The 19,121-nt window shown below is 46.2% G+C and overlaps 1 protein-coding gene across 1 annotated transcript; it reads right to left on the reverse strand.

Annotated features, from left to right (window-relative positions):
- Nucleotides 1-3,681: 3,681 nt before the first annotated feature.
- Nucleotides 3,682-18,592, reverse strand: UBL4A (ubiquitin like 4A). Its single transcript, XM_066580613.1, has 4 exons — nt 18,462-18,592; nt 14,483-14,588; nt 9,572-9,747; nt 3,682-4,982 (listed from the first exon to the last, which is right to left on the reverse strand). The coding sequence occupies exons 1-4, from the start codon at nt 18,507-18,509 to the stop codon at nt 4,872-4,874; spliced, it is 441 nt and encodes a 146-aa protein (XP_066436710.1). The 5' UTR covers nt 18,510-18,592; the 3' UTR covers nt 3,682-4,871.
- Between the last annotated feature and the right edge of the window lie 529 nt (nt 18,593-19,121).

Below are 19,121 nucleotides of genomic sequence, written 5' to 3' on the forward strand. Positions count from 1 at the left end.
AAAATGAAGATCCGGCCGTGAGGAACAGCTGACCTTCGCCGCCCGCTACGGAAAGGTAAATGCTTTTAAATTTCTATTTTCAGCGCTCATGTCCGCGGGGCAGGAGGGACCCGCTGCAGATTCTCCATGTAGAATCTGCAGCGGATCTGATTTTCCCCGTGGACATGAGGCCTAAGGGTATGTCCAAACAGTGCAGAATTTGCTGCGGATTGTCTGAAGTGGACATTCTGCAGCAAAAGCTGCACCATTTGATGTGAATGTTGTTGCAGATCTACAGCAGATTTCAGCCCTTCAATATATATTCAATTGAAGAAGTGAAATCTGCTGCAGATTTTGACAACTTTTGCTGCAGACATTCCACAGGAATTACGGCACAATATATATATTAGAGTTTGGTATGTCACATGCTCCCTATTGTATTCCAGATCTGCTGAGGCTCAGAGCTCATTCAACGCTGGCCATAAAGGGCTCGTTGTGATCTATATAAGCTGCCTTATTCAGGTATAGCGGATTACAATGCGTTACAAGTCTACACCACTCTTCCCCAGGCACTAAACCATATGGTACACCTATTTGAGGAAGGGTCTGGTGTAGATCTGAAACGTAACCCCGTATACGGACTTAGGGCTCATGAACACGGGCGGATTTTTGCTGCAGAATCCGCGGAGGGCGTCTTGCCCGTGGGTTCCGCAGCAATGTCCGTCCATAGGGTGCAATGCAAAAGTGATTGTTCCACGTACACGAGCGGAAATCAACTGCGATTTCCGCTCGCGGAGGAAAAATTGCAGCCTGCTCGATGTTGGAGCCTTTTCCGCACAGACGGCTCCCATTGACCTCAATGGAAGGCGTCCGATCCGCAGCACATCTGCACTACAGAAGAAAGAAGACACAGGTACGCAGGACCCCCGTCCATGGGCGGATTTCGTGCATGCCCATGTGCATTCAGCCATAAATCTACTTGTTTATATTGTGATGAACCCTTCCCTGGTCAACGCCGAACGAGCTCTGAAACTCCGCAGTGTTTCATCTGGTCACTTCACTTACGCTGTACGTGCAAATCTGGCAGCAGCGCAGGGCCGTATTTAACAAACACATAGTGATGTGTAAAAATACAACCCTGCATAATGAGCACATTATTGCGGAACTTATTTACATAACACCTAAGGAAGGTACACATGAAGCGCTTCTTTCAACCTTTTGTATACAAAACTGGAAAACCTCCTAAAGCGGTAACCTGGGTGAATAAAACTCATCTCCGTTAGTCCCAAGAACAGGACTAGTGCAACCAGCTAGTCGGAGAACTCTAGGACTGAGGCCTCATGTCCACGGGGAAAAGATGATTTAAAATCCGCAGTGTTTTTCCCACACGCGGATCCGCGCCCCATAGGGATGCATTGGACACCCACAGGTAGTTAAATACCTGCGGATGTTATTTTCCCCTTGAGGCGCGGATTGCGTGTGCGGGGAAAAAACGCGACATGCTCCATTTTAGTGCGGGTCTCCCGCAGGCTTCTATTGAAGCCTATGGAAGCCATCCGGATCCGCAGAACACCCGTACCAGAATTAAAACTTACCTGTCCGGACACTGTATCTTCCCTCCGTCGCAGCCGGATCTTCCATCTTCCGCCCGACGGATATGCGCGGCACGCTGCTGGCGTGCCGAGCACATCCGCCGGGCCGGAGAAAGAAGATCCTTACGCGATGGAGGGAAGATCCGCAGCGTCCGGACAGGTGAGTTTATTCTTATTTTTAGCCTCATGTCCCCGGGAAAGGAGGGACCCGCGGCGGGATTCTGCATGGAAAATCCGCGGCGGCCCTGATTTTCCCCGTGGACATGAGGCCTTAGGGTGGCGTTACATGGGATAACTATTGTCTGAATAGTCGCTGATAAAGCGAATGTAAGCAACATTTCTTCTGCGCAAAAATGGCCACGACAGTGAATTCATTCAGTAGTCGCTATCGCTAATTTTCAGCTCACCTAAAAAAAAAAATACTAGATGGTTGAATATCGTCTGGTGTAAACAGGCCGTCGCTTGTCTTTTACTCGCTCTGCACTTCAGCGACCAAAATTGAAAAACTATTACTGTATAAAGGCATACAAACTTTGTCCGGCTCGTTCACATCAGGGCTGGGGATTTCTGTCTTCCATCTCCGTTTGGGACTATTATGGGGTCCATTCGATTTCCGGCTAGCAGTCAAGCTTTTCGCCAAAAATTACAGGATGAAATTTGTCCTGTTTTCTAGCAGAAATCAGTAACAGAGGTTGCAAACAGAACGTCCGCCGCCGCTGTGACGAACCCGCATTCATACGCTAACAACTCACTACAGCAACTATTTAAAACAGACTATTCAGATAGTTGGTGCCCGGTGTAAACCCACCCTTAAGGTCCCTTTTACTCAGGACAACGGTCAGGAGCCTGACAGCCATCCCATTGACCACCACCTAACATAGCAAATGTGAAGGAAACCATTGACAATCATTGGTTTCATAATTCTGTGTTTTCACTCACTCTCGCATTGCATGAAAGTCCTGCCATCTTATCGCCAGTGTGAAGGAGCCCTAAGGTGGCAGCTTTGTTGCTCAGATTTCAGTGACTGTCCTATTTGTGTGAATGAAACTTGAGGCCCTTTTATACACAAAGACAATCGCTCTAACTGCCCAAAGATTGAAAGTTTTAGCGATGGTTTTGCATACACATAAATAATCACTGTATTAGCTAATGAATCATCAGTGTTTTCCTCCACGAGTTGTTTGCTCAGCTGGGCGTGTGTTTAGGCGATTGTTATTGCGTAAACACTTCACCCAGCTGAGCAAATATCTGGATGGCACATTCCATTGTTCTCCTCCTGATGGCTGAGTAGACATTGCACTAACAATGTCTAACACTGCAAAACAAAGCCATGGCTGGCTGCTGGAAACACTGAATGAACTGCATTCAAACTGAAAGAATTTCCAGCGATCAAACATTGGATTTTATGCCAGCCTAAAAGCCTTGGATTCTGATAATTGAATGAATAGTGCACAACTGCCCGCGTTTACATGTAACGATTATTGCTTATATTTGTCCGGTTTAACGAATCTTGAGCGATAATCGTTGCGTGTAAAGGGGCCTTAAGAGAAATCCATGTGCTGACTTCCAAAACCCGTGCCTTTAAGATGCAACAGGTTTTCCTTCACAGAACTTTGTGCAACAAATCTGTCATATGTGAAGTTAAAGAACCTTTACACGTGGCCACCGACAGGGAACGGAGCAGGAAGTCGGTCATTTGTCAGAGTCGCTTGGTTTTTAGCAGAACTAAAAACCAAGTGCCGACTGTTGTGCTGTGTGAACAGGAGACGCTCAATCCTGGACTGTCCAATCACTTGAACAACTATTGCTCCTCTGTAAAGCGGGAGCGATAGTCGGCACTTATGAGCTCTACAGTTGTCCAGTGCGAGGGTATCCTACACATAGGATAGGCCATCAATATCAAAGTCCTAGAAAAACCCCTTAAAAAATATTAATTAATAAAAAAAAAAAATTTCAACAAATCATCATCCAGCAAACAGACAAGTATTGCTTCTTATTTGCCTAAGCTTCTATAATCTTGCCATTGCTTGAAACATCAGCTTGTGTCAGGACTGAAGCCAATGCCTCACTTGTATGCTTTATACATTATATATACACACGTGTCGTCATGCAATGTTTTTATATATATTTATTAAGTATCTCACATTGGGCCTCATATCAAAACGGTCATAAAGCAAAAGCACCGTAAGTTTTTGAGTTGGTTTCCGTTTCCAAAAAGAAGTGTCCCATTAGATTTTTCGGAAACAATAGCACTGCAGTCTGCGCTACTATTTATGTGTAAATACGGAAATCAAACGGAGGCACACCAAGCCGAACTGAATCACTTTGCCCATTTAATATCAATGGGAACTTAAGGGATTGTCCGGTTGGCAGACACTCTTTCTTCGGTGGGGCCAGCTGTGCTAAAACAAGAAGGAGCTGTACTTAACTGTCTTCAGACCTTACAAATCAGCGCTGCCGTTTGTTTTGGAGGATGACATCACCGGCAAACTCCTGGCATCAGCACTCACATCCTGGGTGCCATGACGCCAGGAGTTCAGAGCTAGGACGCTACAGCGTTCCGGTGATGTCATCCTCCACAATAAACACCGACTACGGCAGGGCTGCAGCACTAGATCGCGGGGGCTGAGGGCAGGCAAGTACTGCTCCGGTTTTTATTTTAGCACAGCTGGACCCATAGTAGAGACGTTTTCTGGTTACCGGTCAGTTTTCCGTTTGGCTGCTCCTCAGACAGAACAGCTAAATGCAAAAACAAAGCTGCAGATGTGAATGAGCCTTTAGGTGTACTTCCGGCAGACAACTATTGGCGCCTCGCCTATAGAAGCCAATGAGATTGCAGTGTTCATTATTTCCGAATCGGTTTGGATACAGGAGCCGTTCTGTATATAGTGATAACGATTCTGTTTACATGTAAATAATATACATTTTAATGAATTGTATTTAGTCATGGTACATTCAGGAAGTGGATGCCAAATTTTGGAAAACATTGTTATTTTTGTTAAAAAACATTTTATAATCAAGATTTGTTTTGTGCAGCTGATCTAATGACAAGTGCCTTAAATATTACACAATGTGCCATGCTCTGCCAACCAGTATGCCAAAGACTGATGGAAATTGGCCATTTGTCACTTTACAGCTTTTGAGCTTGACGGTAAACTGAATTAAAAAAAAAAAAAAAAAAAATTCCTGAAATAAAGTCATGAACTCGGCTCCTGGTCATTTGGTATCTTTATTAGAGCTGTGATCCCATTCAGTAACTACAGGAGAGGACAAGTGCTTAGGGGCTGGGGCATTATCAGGTCAGTCCAGGAATCCGAGATCTATGGCTTCTGGCAGCTGCGGATGTAGAATACGTGTAGCCAGTCGTTCAATGTCATCCAGGCTGAGAAGAGAGAGACTGCGCTCGTAGTCCTGAAAGAGAGGAAATACAAAAGATTAGATGACTAAAAGGGACTCCACAAGTCTGTGCTCACACGGTGCACCTATGGCTGCTAGAAGATAATCTAGATTGGCCGTGTAAGGCTGCCTACATACAGGGAAGCCTGATATTAGTCCGTGAGACTTCCACTGAGCGTTATGTAGGCTCGAAAATAGAAGGCAGAATCAGTTAGAATTTGCTTCTGTCTTCTCCTCTGGGTCCTCGGCTGTCTCTGATGACAGCTGAGCACCAGTCCTGCTAGGTTGTAGGAACTTTAACCCTTTCCAATCCACTGTCTGATCTCTGAAGACATTATGATTTAAGGCTTCGATGTTGGAAGACATATCGGTCAGGGTTCTCTTTCTGTATGTTGCCAGCCTCTCTGCTGTTGGAGCCTATCCAACGTGTCACCTCATGCAGTACTGGCTTTAGCCAGCAGATAGCGCCCGTTGTATAACAGCAGAAAAAGAGTAAGCCCCCTAGGAAAACCAGAATACAAATTGGATTGGAAAGGGTTAAACCTTCACCATATATTTACAATAGTGTGAGATGGGCCAGAACCAACAGTGTATATTTAAGGCGTTTGGGCCTCAACAGGTTTGTCTAGGCAGTAAAATATTTTAGGCTCAAGCTCAGTGGCTTTTTTTAAAAAATAATAAAGCAGCCTATACTCACCCGTTTCATCCCTGCCGCCGTGGTCTGTCCACTCACTTCTGGGTAGCACAGTTACATGCCACCTAAGGCCAACTTCACACAGGCGAGTGAGATATCGGGCCATGATTCACAGCCAGATATTGCACTTGGTAGCATGTGAAAGCCCCGTGAAAACAGCTTCACACCACTTCGGGGATGCATGAAAAAAAAACCTCGTGTATGAACACAGTCAAAAGAACGGGGTTCATATTTGTGCATCTCGCACAAATCTCGCCGTGTGAGATTGGCCCAATTGTGTGACTGCTGCGAATAATCGCTGACCTCAGTGATACTAACGCTTATTTAAAACAAAATGTAAATCATCATAATAGTATCAACCTACAAAATAAAGTTAACATCATTTATACCGCAGACTGAACCCCATCAAAATAAAATTTCTCATACTTGTGTGTGTATAATATAGTCTTTTTCTATTGTCCCCCCCCCCTCCCCCCCCCAAAAAAAGTTACTAGAAGTTTATAAATAAAGCTTTGTGTCCACCAAAATGGTGCCATTGAAAACAATACAACTCGTCATACAGAAAAGAAGTCTTCATACAGCTACATCAACAGAAGATTTAAAAAAAAAAGTTACAAAAAGTTTTTTTAAAGAGCATTATGCAAAAAACAAAAAAAATTAGGCATATAGCCATAATTAGATCAACCTGCAGATTAAAGGTAGGCCTCCGGCACACGGGCAGGTCGGACCCAGCATGTGGGATTCCTGCAGCGGAGTTCGACGGTGCCAGGCCTGCTTATCTGCCTGGCGTCTTCTTTGTTGCTGCCAATGTGCGAGGCAGCACATGCGCAGTACAGGGGACACCGCACCATCGATATGGCGAGGACGTGGCCTCCTGCTCTGCGAATGTGCCAGCCGGCACATGCGCATTTGATGATGATTGCAGAATGGCAGCGGCACAAATGGCTTCCCATCCAGGCACATCCCGGGGCAAATCACATTTGATTTCCGCTTGTAGGCAGGAAATTGGGTTTTTCCATTGCATGCTATGGGCTGGATTTGCTGCGAAATCCCTCTCCAGATTTCGCAATGCAAATCTGCCCATAGGCAGAAGGCCTTCATCTTACTTTTTATACCACACAGTGAACGTCTCATTAAAAAAAAAAAAAAGGCAGGATTGCTGTCTTGACCCTCCCCCCCCCCCCTTCCCGCAACCAACCCCCCCCCCCCTTTCCCTCCTAGAACAAGATATTGGTAAGAGTGTACCTGGGTTTTGTAAAATACTCCAGGTTCTTCTTACCCTCATTTGCTGCTGTTTGGACCCTGTTTCAAGTCTGCAAGTTCTGATTTTCAGGTGGTCTTCCCCATTTTTCTGCTGTTCTACAATCAACTTTCAGGGATGGGGTGTGTATCAAGCCTAGCATTCTGCCAGTAGTTTACTGTCCTGACTTCCCTTATTTCCCAAGCTGCACAGCACTGTCTCTGGTGCAGTCAGCTGGGAGGCAGTATCTGAATCCCTGCACCTTTGCTTTCCCAGGACGATCAGGCATTTAGAGATATTCTAGCCAAATGGTTAGTAAACCCACTATAGTGTATATGTGTGCATGCGCACACACCGCTAAACCCACACTTACAACAACACTTACATAGCAGCCTCTGTTGCTATGGAAACATCCCTTTATCCTTGTCACTAAGGAAGCTCTATACCCAACGACAGAGTAGACTGCAGAGAAGCTGGAATAGAGACGCCTAGTGGCAGCCACTTCAAACATGATTTACCGTGGCCAAGCATTAAAAAAAAAAAATTGAATGCAAGGATATTACAGAAATGAAGAGATCAACAAGCTGTCTAAAAAGTTAATGTCCCTTTAACCCCTTAAAGGGGTTGTCCCGCGAAAGCAAGTGGGGTTATACACTTCTGTATGGCCATATTAATGCACTTTGTAATGTACATTGTGCATTAATTATGAGCCATACAGAAGTTATTCACTTACCTGTTCCGTTGCTAGCGTCCCCGTCTCCATGGTGCCGTCTAATTTCAGCGTCTAATCGCCCGATTAGACGCGCTTGCGCAGTCCGGTCTTCTCCCTTCCCGAATGGGGCCGCTCGTGCCGGAGAGCTGCTCCTTGTAGCTCCGCCCCGTCACGTGTGCCGATTCCAGCCAATCAGGAGGCTGGAATCGGCAATGGAGCGCACAGAGCCCACGGTGCACCATGGGAGAAGACCCGCGGTGCATCGTGGGTGAAGATCCCGGCGGCCATCTTACTAAGGTAAGTAAGAAGTCGCGGGGATTCGTTTTGTTTTTTTTTACCCCTGCATCGGGTTTGTCTCGCGCCGAACGGGGGGGCTATTGAAAAAAAAACAAAAAAACGTTTCGGCGCGGGACAACCCCTTTAAGGACCAGACACTTTAGGGATTTTACCCACGTGGCGTTTTTTCTGTCCTATTTTTTTTTCCTTTAGCTATCAAAATTATTTTTGCAGCGTTTTTTTCCAGTGACATATAGGGCGATTTTTTATATCTTTTCCACTGACTTTTTTTTTCACGCTTTTTAATTTTATCATAAAAATGATTTTAACATGCCTAATTATTTTTTTAAAATTAGTACTAAAATAAAGTAGGAGAACGGGTGCCTCAATTTGTTTTGGACATTTTCATATAAAATATGTACGGTTTTGGATTACAGGGCGCTTAGAGCGACGGTTTTGGTTGGCACCAGCTTTGGGTTATTTTCTTTTTTTATGTATTTATTGCTGTTTTATTCCGTAATATTGTTTTACTTGTGTATGAAATTATGTTTTTTTTACTATCTATGTCCCTCATGACGTCATACAAGACGTCTGAGGGACATTCTTTTTTTTTTTTTATTTGTAGTTGGGGCATCCATAGGAGCCCAAGTTACAAGGGAAAACATCCCCTGTAGTGACAATAGTCACTGGCAGAGCTGGTCAGGGTCTGCTGGGATCCTGCAGCTCTGCTGTAGCAGGAAATCCCAGCGGTCACGTAACCCCCCCTGGGCTCCCATAGTGGAAGTTACACTTCCACCTTTTAGTACACAGCGCTCATTGATTGCTGTGTACTCGGGGAAGGAGAAGACAGAACGGGTTAAAAACCCCTCTTGCCTTCTCCTCCGGGTTATTACCTGTTACTAACAGCTGACAACCGATCCTTCTGATTGATTGCAGAAGCAGGAGGCTTTAATCCTGCCGTAATTTTACATATGGCTGGGTTTAACCAATCCATTTATTTTTTCTCATCCATTCTCCCCAGCTCCAAATAAATTGGAGCTGGGGAGAATAGATGAGAAAAAATAAATTCTCCCTTCACCCTCCTGATCTGACAGAGTTCAGAAGGGTGTCAGCTGTCACATCACCTTTGGGGGAACGCGGAAGTAATCTCCCTTCAAGCCTCCCGGCTCAGCGATCATGTGACAGCTGAGGTCAGGTGACACCCGGGGGTCACATGATCGCCGGGCAGAATGCGGAAGTAATACTTCCGCATTCTCCCTTCAGCCTCCCGGCTCGGCGATCATGTGATAGCTGAGGTCAGGTGACACCCGGTGGTCATATGATCGCCGGGCGGAATCTCTGTGCATTACATAGTGCTAATTGAGCACTATGTAATGTGTAAAGGAGAAGGCAGAAAGGGTTTTTAACCTAACCGAGGACCAGTGCAGGAGTGCATCTGCACCCGATGTGTCTGACGATCGGGTGCAGATGCACTCCTGCACTGCAGTGTCGGGCCTGTCCCGACATCGGAGCTGTGGAGGAAAATGATGTCAGGACAGGCCCGACATTGGATTGGAAAGGGTTAAAGCCTGGGACCGGGTGCCATGTATTTACAGTGCCTGGTCCTAATTGGGTTAAAAACATTAATAAGGACAAAACTGGCTGTAGCACCATGTGGTTCAGGTCATTTATATCATAGTTACCTTTTGTACATACTCCAGAATTCGCTCTGCATCTGAGGGACTAAAGTGCTTCCCCAAGATGACAGACAGGGACTTCCAGACTGTGTTTCCTCCAACCTCGAGGGATGATCGTTCCTTCACCATTAGGTTCAGTCTTGCACCGGGACCAATGCAGTAAAAAGAAAGACTGTGTTCATCTGAAAAAGGCCAAAATTATAAAAATAAAATACTTAAAAAGGGGTTTTCTGCCAATTTTTTGACTGATGATCTAACCTCTAATTAGGTCACCAATAGTTGATGGATGACAGTCGCTGTACAGGACCCCCGTCCTTCAGCTGATCGTCCAGCAGAGGAATAGGAAGTGCCATAGCAGCGCAGCTCTCCCATTTATTTCAATAGGACTGAAGCCGGTGCCGGCACTTCCCCCCTGACAACATCAGGCCTGCTGCACTGAACAGTGGCCCAGACAATCAGCTGACGGGTGGGTGTCCCAAGTGGCAGACCCTCGTCCATCAATTACTGATGACCTATCCAGAGGGTAGGTCATTAGTCAAAAAAAAATGGGCAGACAACTATAACTATAGAAGTATTAAAAAAACAGCACTTCTTGTTATAAAACATAAAAGAACCAATACTCCCCCTCTCTCCCAGCGCTAACGCTCCCCTGCCGGTCACTATTTACATGCAGGCAGCAGTGACGTTTCGTGAGCATTGCAACCCATCAGGGGTCGCAGCAGTCATGTGCTGTACTACTGGCATCATGGCTTCCATCTCTAAATGGTGACAGTAGTATGGCACGGGACTGGCCGCTTGCAAACTAAGACCTGGAGGGAGAGTGCGGATCAGTGTCAAAATCTGCACCATTTCAACAGGTGAAGTCTGCTGCAGAGCGGCGTCAATATCTGCAACAATTCTGCTACCCGTGAACGTACCCTTACAATACCATTTTAATTTACAGCTGAAGTCTACAGTAAAAGATGTCTGGAGCAACGTTTGAGCGATAATCGTTGTGTGCCTTTACAGCGCAAGGTGATCGCTCAAAAGGTGAGCGATCACTTTGTGCTCCGAGCGGGGTATATAGAAGACAAGCAGGGCTGCTCGTCTTCTGCACCCAGCTGTTCTCTGCTCGGAGCACCCGGCTGTTATACAGCTGAGAGCTCCGAGCCGGGTATGAAGAACACAGCTGGACCACGGTGTTCTTCATACCCCGCCTGTGTTCAGGGAACGGGATACAGCTGAAACAATAGTATCAGCTGTGAATTCCTGATAAGGCTCATCGTTGTCTTTCAGCATGCTGAAAGACAACGACGAGCAACTGGTTAACGAAAACTGCACAATGTCACTGCAGTTAGACATAACGATTATCACTCAAAAAGACAGCTTTTGAGCGAGTTTTGAGCAATATCGTTGTGTCTAAATGGGCCTTAATAGTGAGATATATTTTTCCTGACCTCCTCTTATCTATCTGTTTGTTGCCATCACTATTCATATTCAAAGCAGGATAAGAGTTAAGGCCCATTTACACGCAAAGACAAACTTTCAAATGATTAAAAAAAATTTAAAAAAAAAAAGATTGACAGTTTTAGCGATCGTTTTGCATAAAGTGTTAATGAACACTAATGTCCCTTAACATTTTATCAGCTTCATTTACATGTAAAAGAGCCTCCAGGAGCTGTTTGCAGAGCACAGCATGTGGTCTGAGATCTGCACACAGCTCCATTGTTCTTCCATGGGTTGGAGGCAGAATACAATGTAATCTGACTCCAGGGCAAAATACAGCGTGCGTTCTGTGTTATCTCTCTCCGGCTGAATGATGGATTTTAAGCTCACCCTAAAATCATCGCTCAGCTGAAGTGTGAATGATGGCAGCGTTTACACGCAACGATTATCACTCATATGCCATCATTTGATCGAATTTTAAGCGATAATTGTTGTGTGTAAATGGGCCTTAACTTTTCACACATTGGTGCAGATTTTCTTCTTCAATTGCAAGGGTGAAATGTGATGTGGATCCTCATCAAAAACCGTACCAAAAGGTATGGATTTTGACATGCATTTGGTCTGGATCTACACCAAAATTCACAAAGTCTGAATACAGCCATAAAAAGTTTTTGCAAACTGCCAGCGCTACTTCACTGCATAGAAGATGTACAGTAGTCTGATGTAGCTTCCCACCAAGCACAAATGCTACACCAGCTACAACAAGCTGCAAAAAAGTTATGAGACCTAACAGTAGCCAAAAGGATCTGTCGTACAATAATAGACAAGGGGATTACTACAAGCAAAGCACTGTGTGTGCAAAAGAAATGTAAAAGAACATGCAAAGTGACCCGGGCTGCAGAACTTCCCTTTCCTTGGGCTAAACTTCTGTGCCAGTTCTGGAAACGGGAAGAGCAGACTGAACACAGAAGCACACACTGAACACAGAAGCGCACACTGAACACAGAAGCGCACACTGAACACAGAAGCGCACACTGAACACAGAAGCGCACACTGAACACAGAAGCGCACACTGAACACAGAAGCGCACACTGAACACAGAAGCACACACTGAACACAGAAGCACACACTGAACACAGAAGCACACTGTGCTCGCTCTGTACTTAACAAAACAAGAAGCGCAATAAATTATACATGCTGTCAAAAAAAAAAAAAGGAAGGTCGTGCCCCTAGTAGTTGTCGTTTTCCTGCAAAACTCTGACTGCAGTTCCATCTCAGGCAGATATGTAAATGATGAGAGTTGTGGTGATTAGATGAACGGTCTTGCTACCTGAGGCCCTATAAATGGTTCCCCCCTTGGCCTATAAGAGGCTCTCGGAGGCTCCTTATGTGTAGTGACCTCTGCTTCCGCTTGTTGGCCACTAGACGCCTCTACGACGCAGAGAAGAGATTTCAGCCCATTACCAGAGTCTGAGAGGGGCGCATTATTGGGATGTGTGAAGCTGGATGGTCGTATCGATGAATTGTCCCCCACCGGCCGTTCTGACCAGACTGTTAAGGGTTGTTGGGACCAGTGGATGTGCGAGGGTACACACACAAGGCAATCAGGCTCAGGACGCCCCCAACAGACCACCAGTAGAGAGTTTTTTCTGGGAGGAGTTGCATCTTTCAATGGTACCATAAAAACCTTGAAGAGTTTCCAGGTTGGGGGGGGGGGGGGGGGAAGCAATCCTGCCATCTCTACGGTGGGTGCGTCGAGTTTTTAGGCCATACACACTGCGGCAAAATTGACATGTTAACTTTATCATGTGGGTCTGTACGATTATGACAATACCAAGTTTTTATAGTTTTATTTTTTTTTACTTTACTACTTTTAAAAAATTAAATATCTTTGAACAAAAACTATTTTCTGCTGCCAACTTATGACCAGCACAGCTTCTCCAGACCTTTTGATCACTTTCTACTACGTTTGTTCCTAGAGACAGAATGACCCAAAGAAAAAAGGGGGCAATTTTGACATTGTGCCTTTTCTTTCCCCGATGACCATCACCGTACGGGGTAAGTGATCTGTTACTTTGATAGATCGGGCTTTTAGAATACAGGGATACTAAATAGGTTTGTTTTTGTTTTTTTATTATAAAGATGGGGAAATTATTATTTTTTTACATTTAATACCTTAAATTTATTTTCATAATAGTTTTGTTTCGTTTTTTGAACTTGTGATAGTTTGATCACTCATCCACATCACAGGCACAGTTGATAAGCAATCAATCATTCATAACAGCCCTGGGGGCCTTCAGAAGGCCCCTGGCTGCCATGGCAACTGAATGGCACCTAGCGATCTCATCACAAGGGGAGCTGTTTGGGACCCCAAAATACAGATTGGAGCATTTAAATGCAGCTGTGAGAATGGACAGTGGCATGTAAAGGGTTAATAGTAGAGATGAGCGCGCGTACTCGGAAAAGCACTACTCGCTCGAGTAATTTGCTTTATCCGAGTATCGCTGTGCTCGTCCCTGAAGATTCGGGTGCCGATGCGGCTGACAGGTGAGTCGCAGCGGGGAGCAGGGGAGAGCGGGCGGGAGAGAGGGAGAGAAAGATCTCCCCTCCGTTCCTCCCCGCTCTCCCCTGCAGCTCCCCGCTCCGTGCCGGCACCCGAATCTTCAGGGACGAGCACAGCGATACTCGGATAAAGCAAATTACTCGAGCGAGTAGTGCTTTTCCGAGTACGCTCGCTCATCCCTAGTTAATAGCCATCATCAGTATTCACGCTGGTAAAGACAGTTAGCACCCAGATTGTATGGAGTAGGATCAGCTTCCAATCCAGCTCCAAACAAATTCCGAGCCTCCTGGGAAGTTAAGTGGTTAAAAGGGTTTACCAGGATCCTAAGTTATTCCCTATACACAGGATAACGTAATGACCGGTAGAGGTCACACCACCGATCTCGAGAACAGGGGTCCCATTACCGCCCTCTGCCTGTCGTTGTGAGGTTACTTCTTCCCTCGCAGTGACGGCTGTCAGAATTAGGGCGCCTTCACACTGGCGATAAAAATTGTGCGCAGACGGGACCACCATTCTTGGGATAGGTGGGGGGGGGGGGGTCTCAGTAGTAAAACTCCCACTGATCAGCAAGTTATCGCCTATCCTGTGTATAGGGTTTAACTTGTGATCCTCGTACGACCCCTTTCAGAAAGCCAAGAAAACGACACTATCACAGTCCTGGACTGGCTCCTCATCTGGGACTGTAACTGTACTGAATTCAAACAGACCCCAAGTCCACTTCTGAGATACTGTCCAATTATCCCTGACGCACTGTGTAGATGTCGTAGGACCCCAGGACCCTCCGTTTGGTGTACTTTAAACTCCTTTGTCATGTACCCCCCGCCCTCCGTCATAACACCACTGAATAATATGGAGTTTGGACTTCAAAAAGGAAAAGCAAAAGTTCAAAAGCAGCAAGTAAACCCATATAATATAATGGTGATCCGTACCTGACAGCGCTTTACCCCGGAACAACAACCTCTGCTGCGATACCGGCACCTGCAACTTCTCTTCTACTTGTCTTTTCACGGCAAGAACGGTGTCACTTTCAGAGACCTGGTAAGAAGAATGAAGGAGAGATGTAAAACTAAGCCATCAGACCTATCACTGTTATCTACACCATCCGGATCCGTGCTTGGAGTGTTGTATACACTGGGCCTCAGTAATATCCTGCAGGACATGATCACATCATGGGACGCCACTACACACGTGACATCACTGCCTGCAGAGGCCCAACACGGAATAGATGGGAAACCGTTAGGGTGCATTCACACGTAGCTGATCTGCAGCAGAACTCACCCCTTCAACTGAAGAGATGAAATCTGCGACAAACCCGCTACAAGCGAATGCACCCTAACCGTTTCTCCTCTATTCTGCGTTTGGCCTCTGCAGACCGTAATGTCACATCCGCAGTGACGTACTATGACTTGCTTGTGTTATCCAAGTGCCGTGCACACAGCCGAGAAACTTGCACGAGATTTGTGCGTAGCATGACGCACGAATATAAACCCCATACTTTTCAATGGAGTCATATCTGAGCGATCACAGCATGTCCTATCCTATTGTGTTCAATAGGACCTTTAATGCATCGCTCCGGCATACCGCGCGATATTCAGGTTAGGTTTCCTATTGAAATCAAAAGGATACACTTGCAATCCTGTATCGCTCTTAAGACTCAGCCGTCGCATGTCCCTTCTCAGCGCAGACCATCGCAAAATCCGCTTTGGTAATTCGCACATGGATTTTGCTACTGAAAGGGCTAAATCCACAGAATGTTCTTCCTGGGGCTGAAATGACATGGTTCTTAATGACATTGGCTGGATGTTTGGGGTCGTTGTCCCGTTGAAGGATAAATTTAAAGTCAATCGGACGCCTCCCTGCCATTTTTCTTCCCCCAGTTCCTATGTTTTTTTGCATAGTTGAGTCACTTGGCCTGGTTTCTACATAGCTTTTTCAATAGTCTTTCATGAAGACCACTTCTGGCCATCCTCTCTGGACAGTAGATGTGTACTTCTTAAAGACTTTGATCGGCACATCTTGAAATCCCGGTCTACTTTGAAATCTTTGCTTGTGAGAGACCTTGTTGATGCAGTAGAACTAACTTGTGTTTGCTTTGTGTTCAGTATTGGCATGGTGTAGGATCTGTGAGATGAAACTGTCTTCCACAACCTCACCTTTGTAGCAGAGTTTGGCCTTTCCTCACCTAGTTTTAAGCCTCCTACACAGCGGTTTGATATAAGGACCTTGTAGATGGATTGCACAGTAAAATACCAATATTTGCAGGTGCTACAAAACTATGTAAAGTAATTAACACAAGAGGATCTCGATAAGTTGGGGGGCAGAAAAGTAGCAAATCAGGTTTAACACTGATAAATGTAAGGTTCTGCGGATGGGCAGGGAAATACATGTCACCATTATACACTAAATGGGAAACCACTGGGAAAGAGCTCCTTCACACTGGCAAGGGCGATATAGGGGCTGTGATTCACAGGCCAATATCGCACTTGGCACCATGTGAAATCCGTGTGTGTGAAGCGGTTTCATGTGAAAACCGCCAAGAGTCACTGCAGGGATTCCCTTCATCCCTACCACGGCTGTCACAGTCGCGGCAGAGAAACGCAGAGTTCTCCCGCGGTTCTCAATGGGGCCAGAGCTGCTACTGCTGGCCCCATTGAAAACAATAGGTGATATCGCAATATGGCGTGCGTGAAAACATCACAAATGGGAATGAAATTAGAAAGCTATTGGTTTCATAATCATGCGTTTTCACTCACTCTCGCATCACACGATTTTATCACTAGTGTGAAGGCTGTCCGATATTGACATAGAAAAGGACTTGGGGATTGCAGTTACCTGTAAGCTTAACTGGAGCAACCAGTGTCAGTCAGCTGCTGCCAAGGCAAATAGGATCATGAGGTGCTTCAAAAGAGGTCTAGGGGCGCATGATGAGAACATTGTTCTTCCTCTCTACAAGTCACTGGTCAGACCACACAAGGAATATTGGTCAGGGGTACTCAAGGACATCTCAGAGCTTAAGCGGGTACAAAGACAGGCAACTAAAGTTAGAAATGGAATGGGTGGACTACAATACCCAGAGAGCTTATCAAAGTTTGGATTATTTAGTTTAGAAAAAAAAAAAAAAGATGGCCTAGGGGCGACCTAAAACTTTGTATAATATATCAAGGGACAATACAGAGATCTCTCTCATCATCTAGTTATACCCAGGACTGTAACAAGGGGGCGCCCTCTGCGTCTAGAGAAAAGAAGGTTTCTGCACGACCTAGAAAGGCGTTCTTTACTGTAAGAGCAGTGAGACTATGAAACTCTCTGTCTAAGGATGTGGTGATGACGAATTCTATAAGAGGGGCTTGGACGCCTTTCTTCAGCGATACAATATTACACGTTATATCACTGATTACTTCAGAAGAATCACTGATCCGGGGATTACTCCGATTACCAGATTAGAGTCTGGAAGGAATTTTTTCCCTTCAATGAGGAAAATTGGCTTCCACCTCTTTGGGGTATTTTGCCTTCCTCTGGATCAACATTGCAGGAAATAGTCTTTTTTTCAGCCCAAAATACTATATTACTGTTTCAGCCTACATACCGTATGATAATGATCATTATCACCTGTTTGTTATAATTGCTTAATCCTACACCAGACTATAATCCTATAAATATCCCCGATTCTGTACAAATGTACCTAGAAGAACTGACGCTGTTGTGAAGACAAGGGGCGCTCACACCAAGTATTGATGGGATTTATATTCCTCTTTTGTTCCATCGGGATTCACAGCAGGATACAGCTGATACTATTGTTTCAGCTGTATTACGCTCCCTGAACACAGGCTGGGTATGAGCGGTCCAGCTCTGTTCTCCATACCCCGCTCGGAGCGCTCGGCTGTATAACAGCCGGGCGCTCCGAGCAGAGAACAGCGGGATGCAGAAGGCAAGTGTCCCCGTTTAAGCGATCACCTTGCGCTCTAAAGGCACACAACGATTATCGCTCAAAAGACATCTTGTGAACGATATGCGTTGTGTCTAAGCCAGGCTTTATACTTACCTCTCCCATCGGTGCTGGAGGCCATTGCTCAGAGCATTGAGCGGCAGCTTCCAGCAAACACATCGGGGGAAGCACAGGGAGGCAAGTTTAACACTTACATCCTTAGACTCAGCGGTCACCTACCTGCAGCCCATAAGCGTAGCTCATAGGACTAAAAGTAGGTGACAGAGTCCCTTTAACTAGAGACCACAAACAAGGTGCGACCCCGGGCTCATTAACCTCTCCTTCACCCATCAAGCTCTCCCGACTGGTCAGTTTTAGTAAGTACTCCTATTCCTCAAAGATCACCCGCGCGGCATCTTGTCTTACAGCTTGGCACTGCAACGTTCCTCTGTTATTCCTCCTGAAAATGTATAAACTGACAACTTGCTGATCCGGTGCCCCTTTTTTTAATCAAGGGTGTCCTTACACAGTGCAACCGACGCTGTCAGCTCTTCTTTGCTGAAGGCCGATCTCCCCCCGCGTCTACAACTCAGCGGCCTCCTAGGGTCACATTCTACGGGGTCAATGGAAACTATGATCAACAGTTACATTAGGTGTGACGGACCCAGACAATGTGCGGCTGTCACACAACAGGCGAATGCACCGCCGCCACGAGGAAACGCGCATCATGTGACTCCATGCATTTCTATATTCTGCCCTAAACTGCACATAGTGCCCCTGGCACAGCTACCCCTGCCCAAACCTGGTTACCCCTGTGCCCTCCAGTTAGCTAATGGAGATGAAGGCCAGTAAAGCAATCTGGGCACTACCAGGAAACATAGGTTTACTATAGAACCAGCTGGGCAGTGCCCCAACCAGTGAGGAATTGTGTGCGCACAGCTGGATGCCCCCCTGTAGATAGTACCCCTCCCCACCGCTGGTACCTGCAGGTTGGTCTCCTTTCCTTTTAACGCTTTCACTGTCAGCTGCATCTCCGGGTCCAGCCGGGATCACCATAGAGTCTCTAACAACCGCTAGAGCGTCTGAAAGTTCAGGGGTGAAGTCCTCCAAGAAGGGAGTGACGTCAGCTTGAGCGACAACGCCTGTTGGAGAAGTATGCGTAGGCGGGGCTTCTACGTAACGTTTCTCCCTCTGCTGCAGAACTACTAGTGACCGGCAGGTGGCGCTGTGTACGGTTCAGTAGCGCGCGATTCTGCGCAGTTTGTGAGGTGATTTGTGAGGTAATTTGTGAGGTTGGTGGCCTCCGTCCTGTCAGGAACAGCAGTGGGCGTTTATCACTATCCTGTCTTGCTATCCCGCCTTTTCTTCCCCTTTGCTGCCCAGGTGTAGTAGGGGAGCAGGAAAGGGGAATCGCCCGGCCAAACAAATCCGCCTTACGACACCCCCACGCATCGCCTAGCGGACCTCATTGACTATAATGGCGTCCGTTCAGAAAACGCGCTAATCGCAGCACTATGTCCTCCGGTATTTTGCGCCATTCTTTAACGGAGCCTCCAAATGCCCTAAAAATGGCCGGTTAAGGCGGTCGGAGGTTTCGTCGTAAAAAAACCCAGCCTCAATCACTAATACCCTCCGCAGCGGCG

The sequence above is a fragment of the Eleutherodactylus coqui genome, chromosome 10 (genome assembly GCF_035609145.1).
Source record: "Eleutherodactylus coqui strain aEleCoq1 chromosome 10, aEleCoq1.hap1, whole genome shotgun sequence".
NCBI classification, from domain to species: domain Eukaryota; kingdom Metazoa; phylum Chordata; class Amphibia; order Anura; family Eleutherodactylidae; genus Eleutherodactylus; species Eleutherodactylus coqui.

Coding starts and splice junctions, on each gene's coding strand:
- UBL4A (XM_066580613.1), bottom strand. CDS start 18,509: ATGCAGCTGACAGTGAAAGCGTTAAAAGGAAAGGAGACCAACCTGCAG. Junction 9,748..14,482: donor CCGGGGTAAAGCGCTGTCAG/GTACGGATCACC, acceptor GGCCTTTTTCAG/ATGAACACAGTCTTTCTTTT. Junction 4,983..9,571: donor TTCTGGAGTATGTACAAAAG/GTAACTATGATA, acceptor CCTCTCTTTCAG/GACTACGAGCGCAGTCTCTC.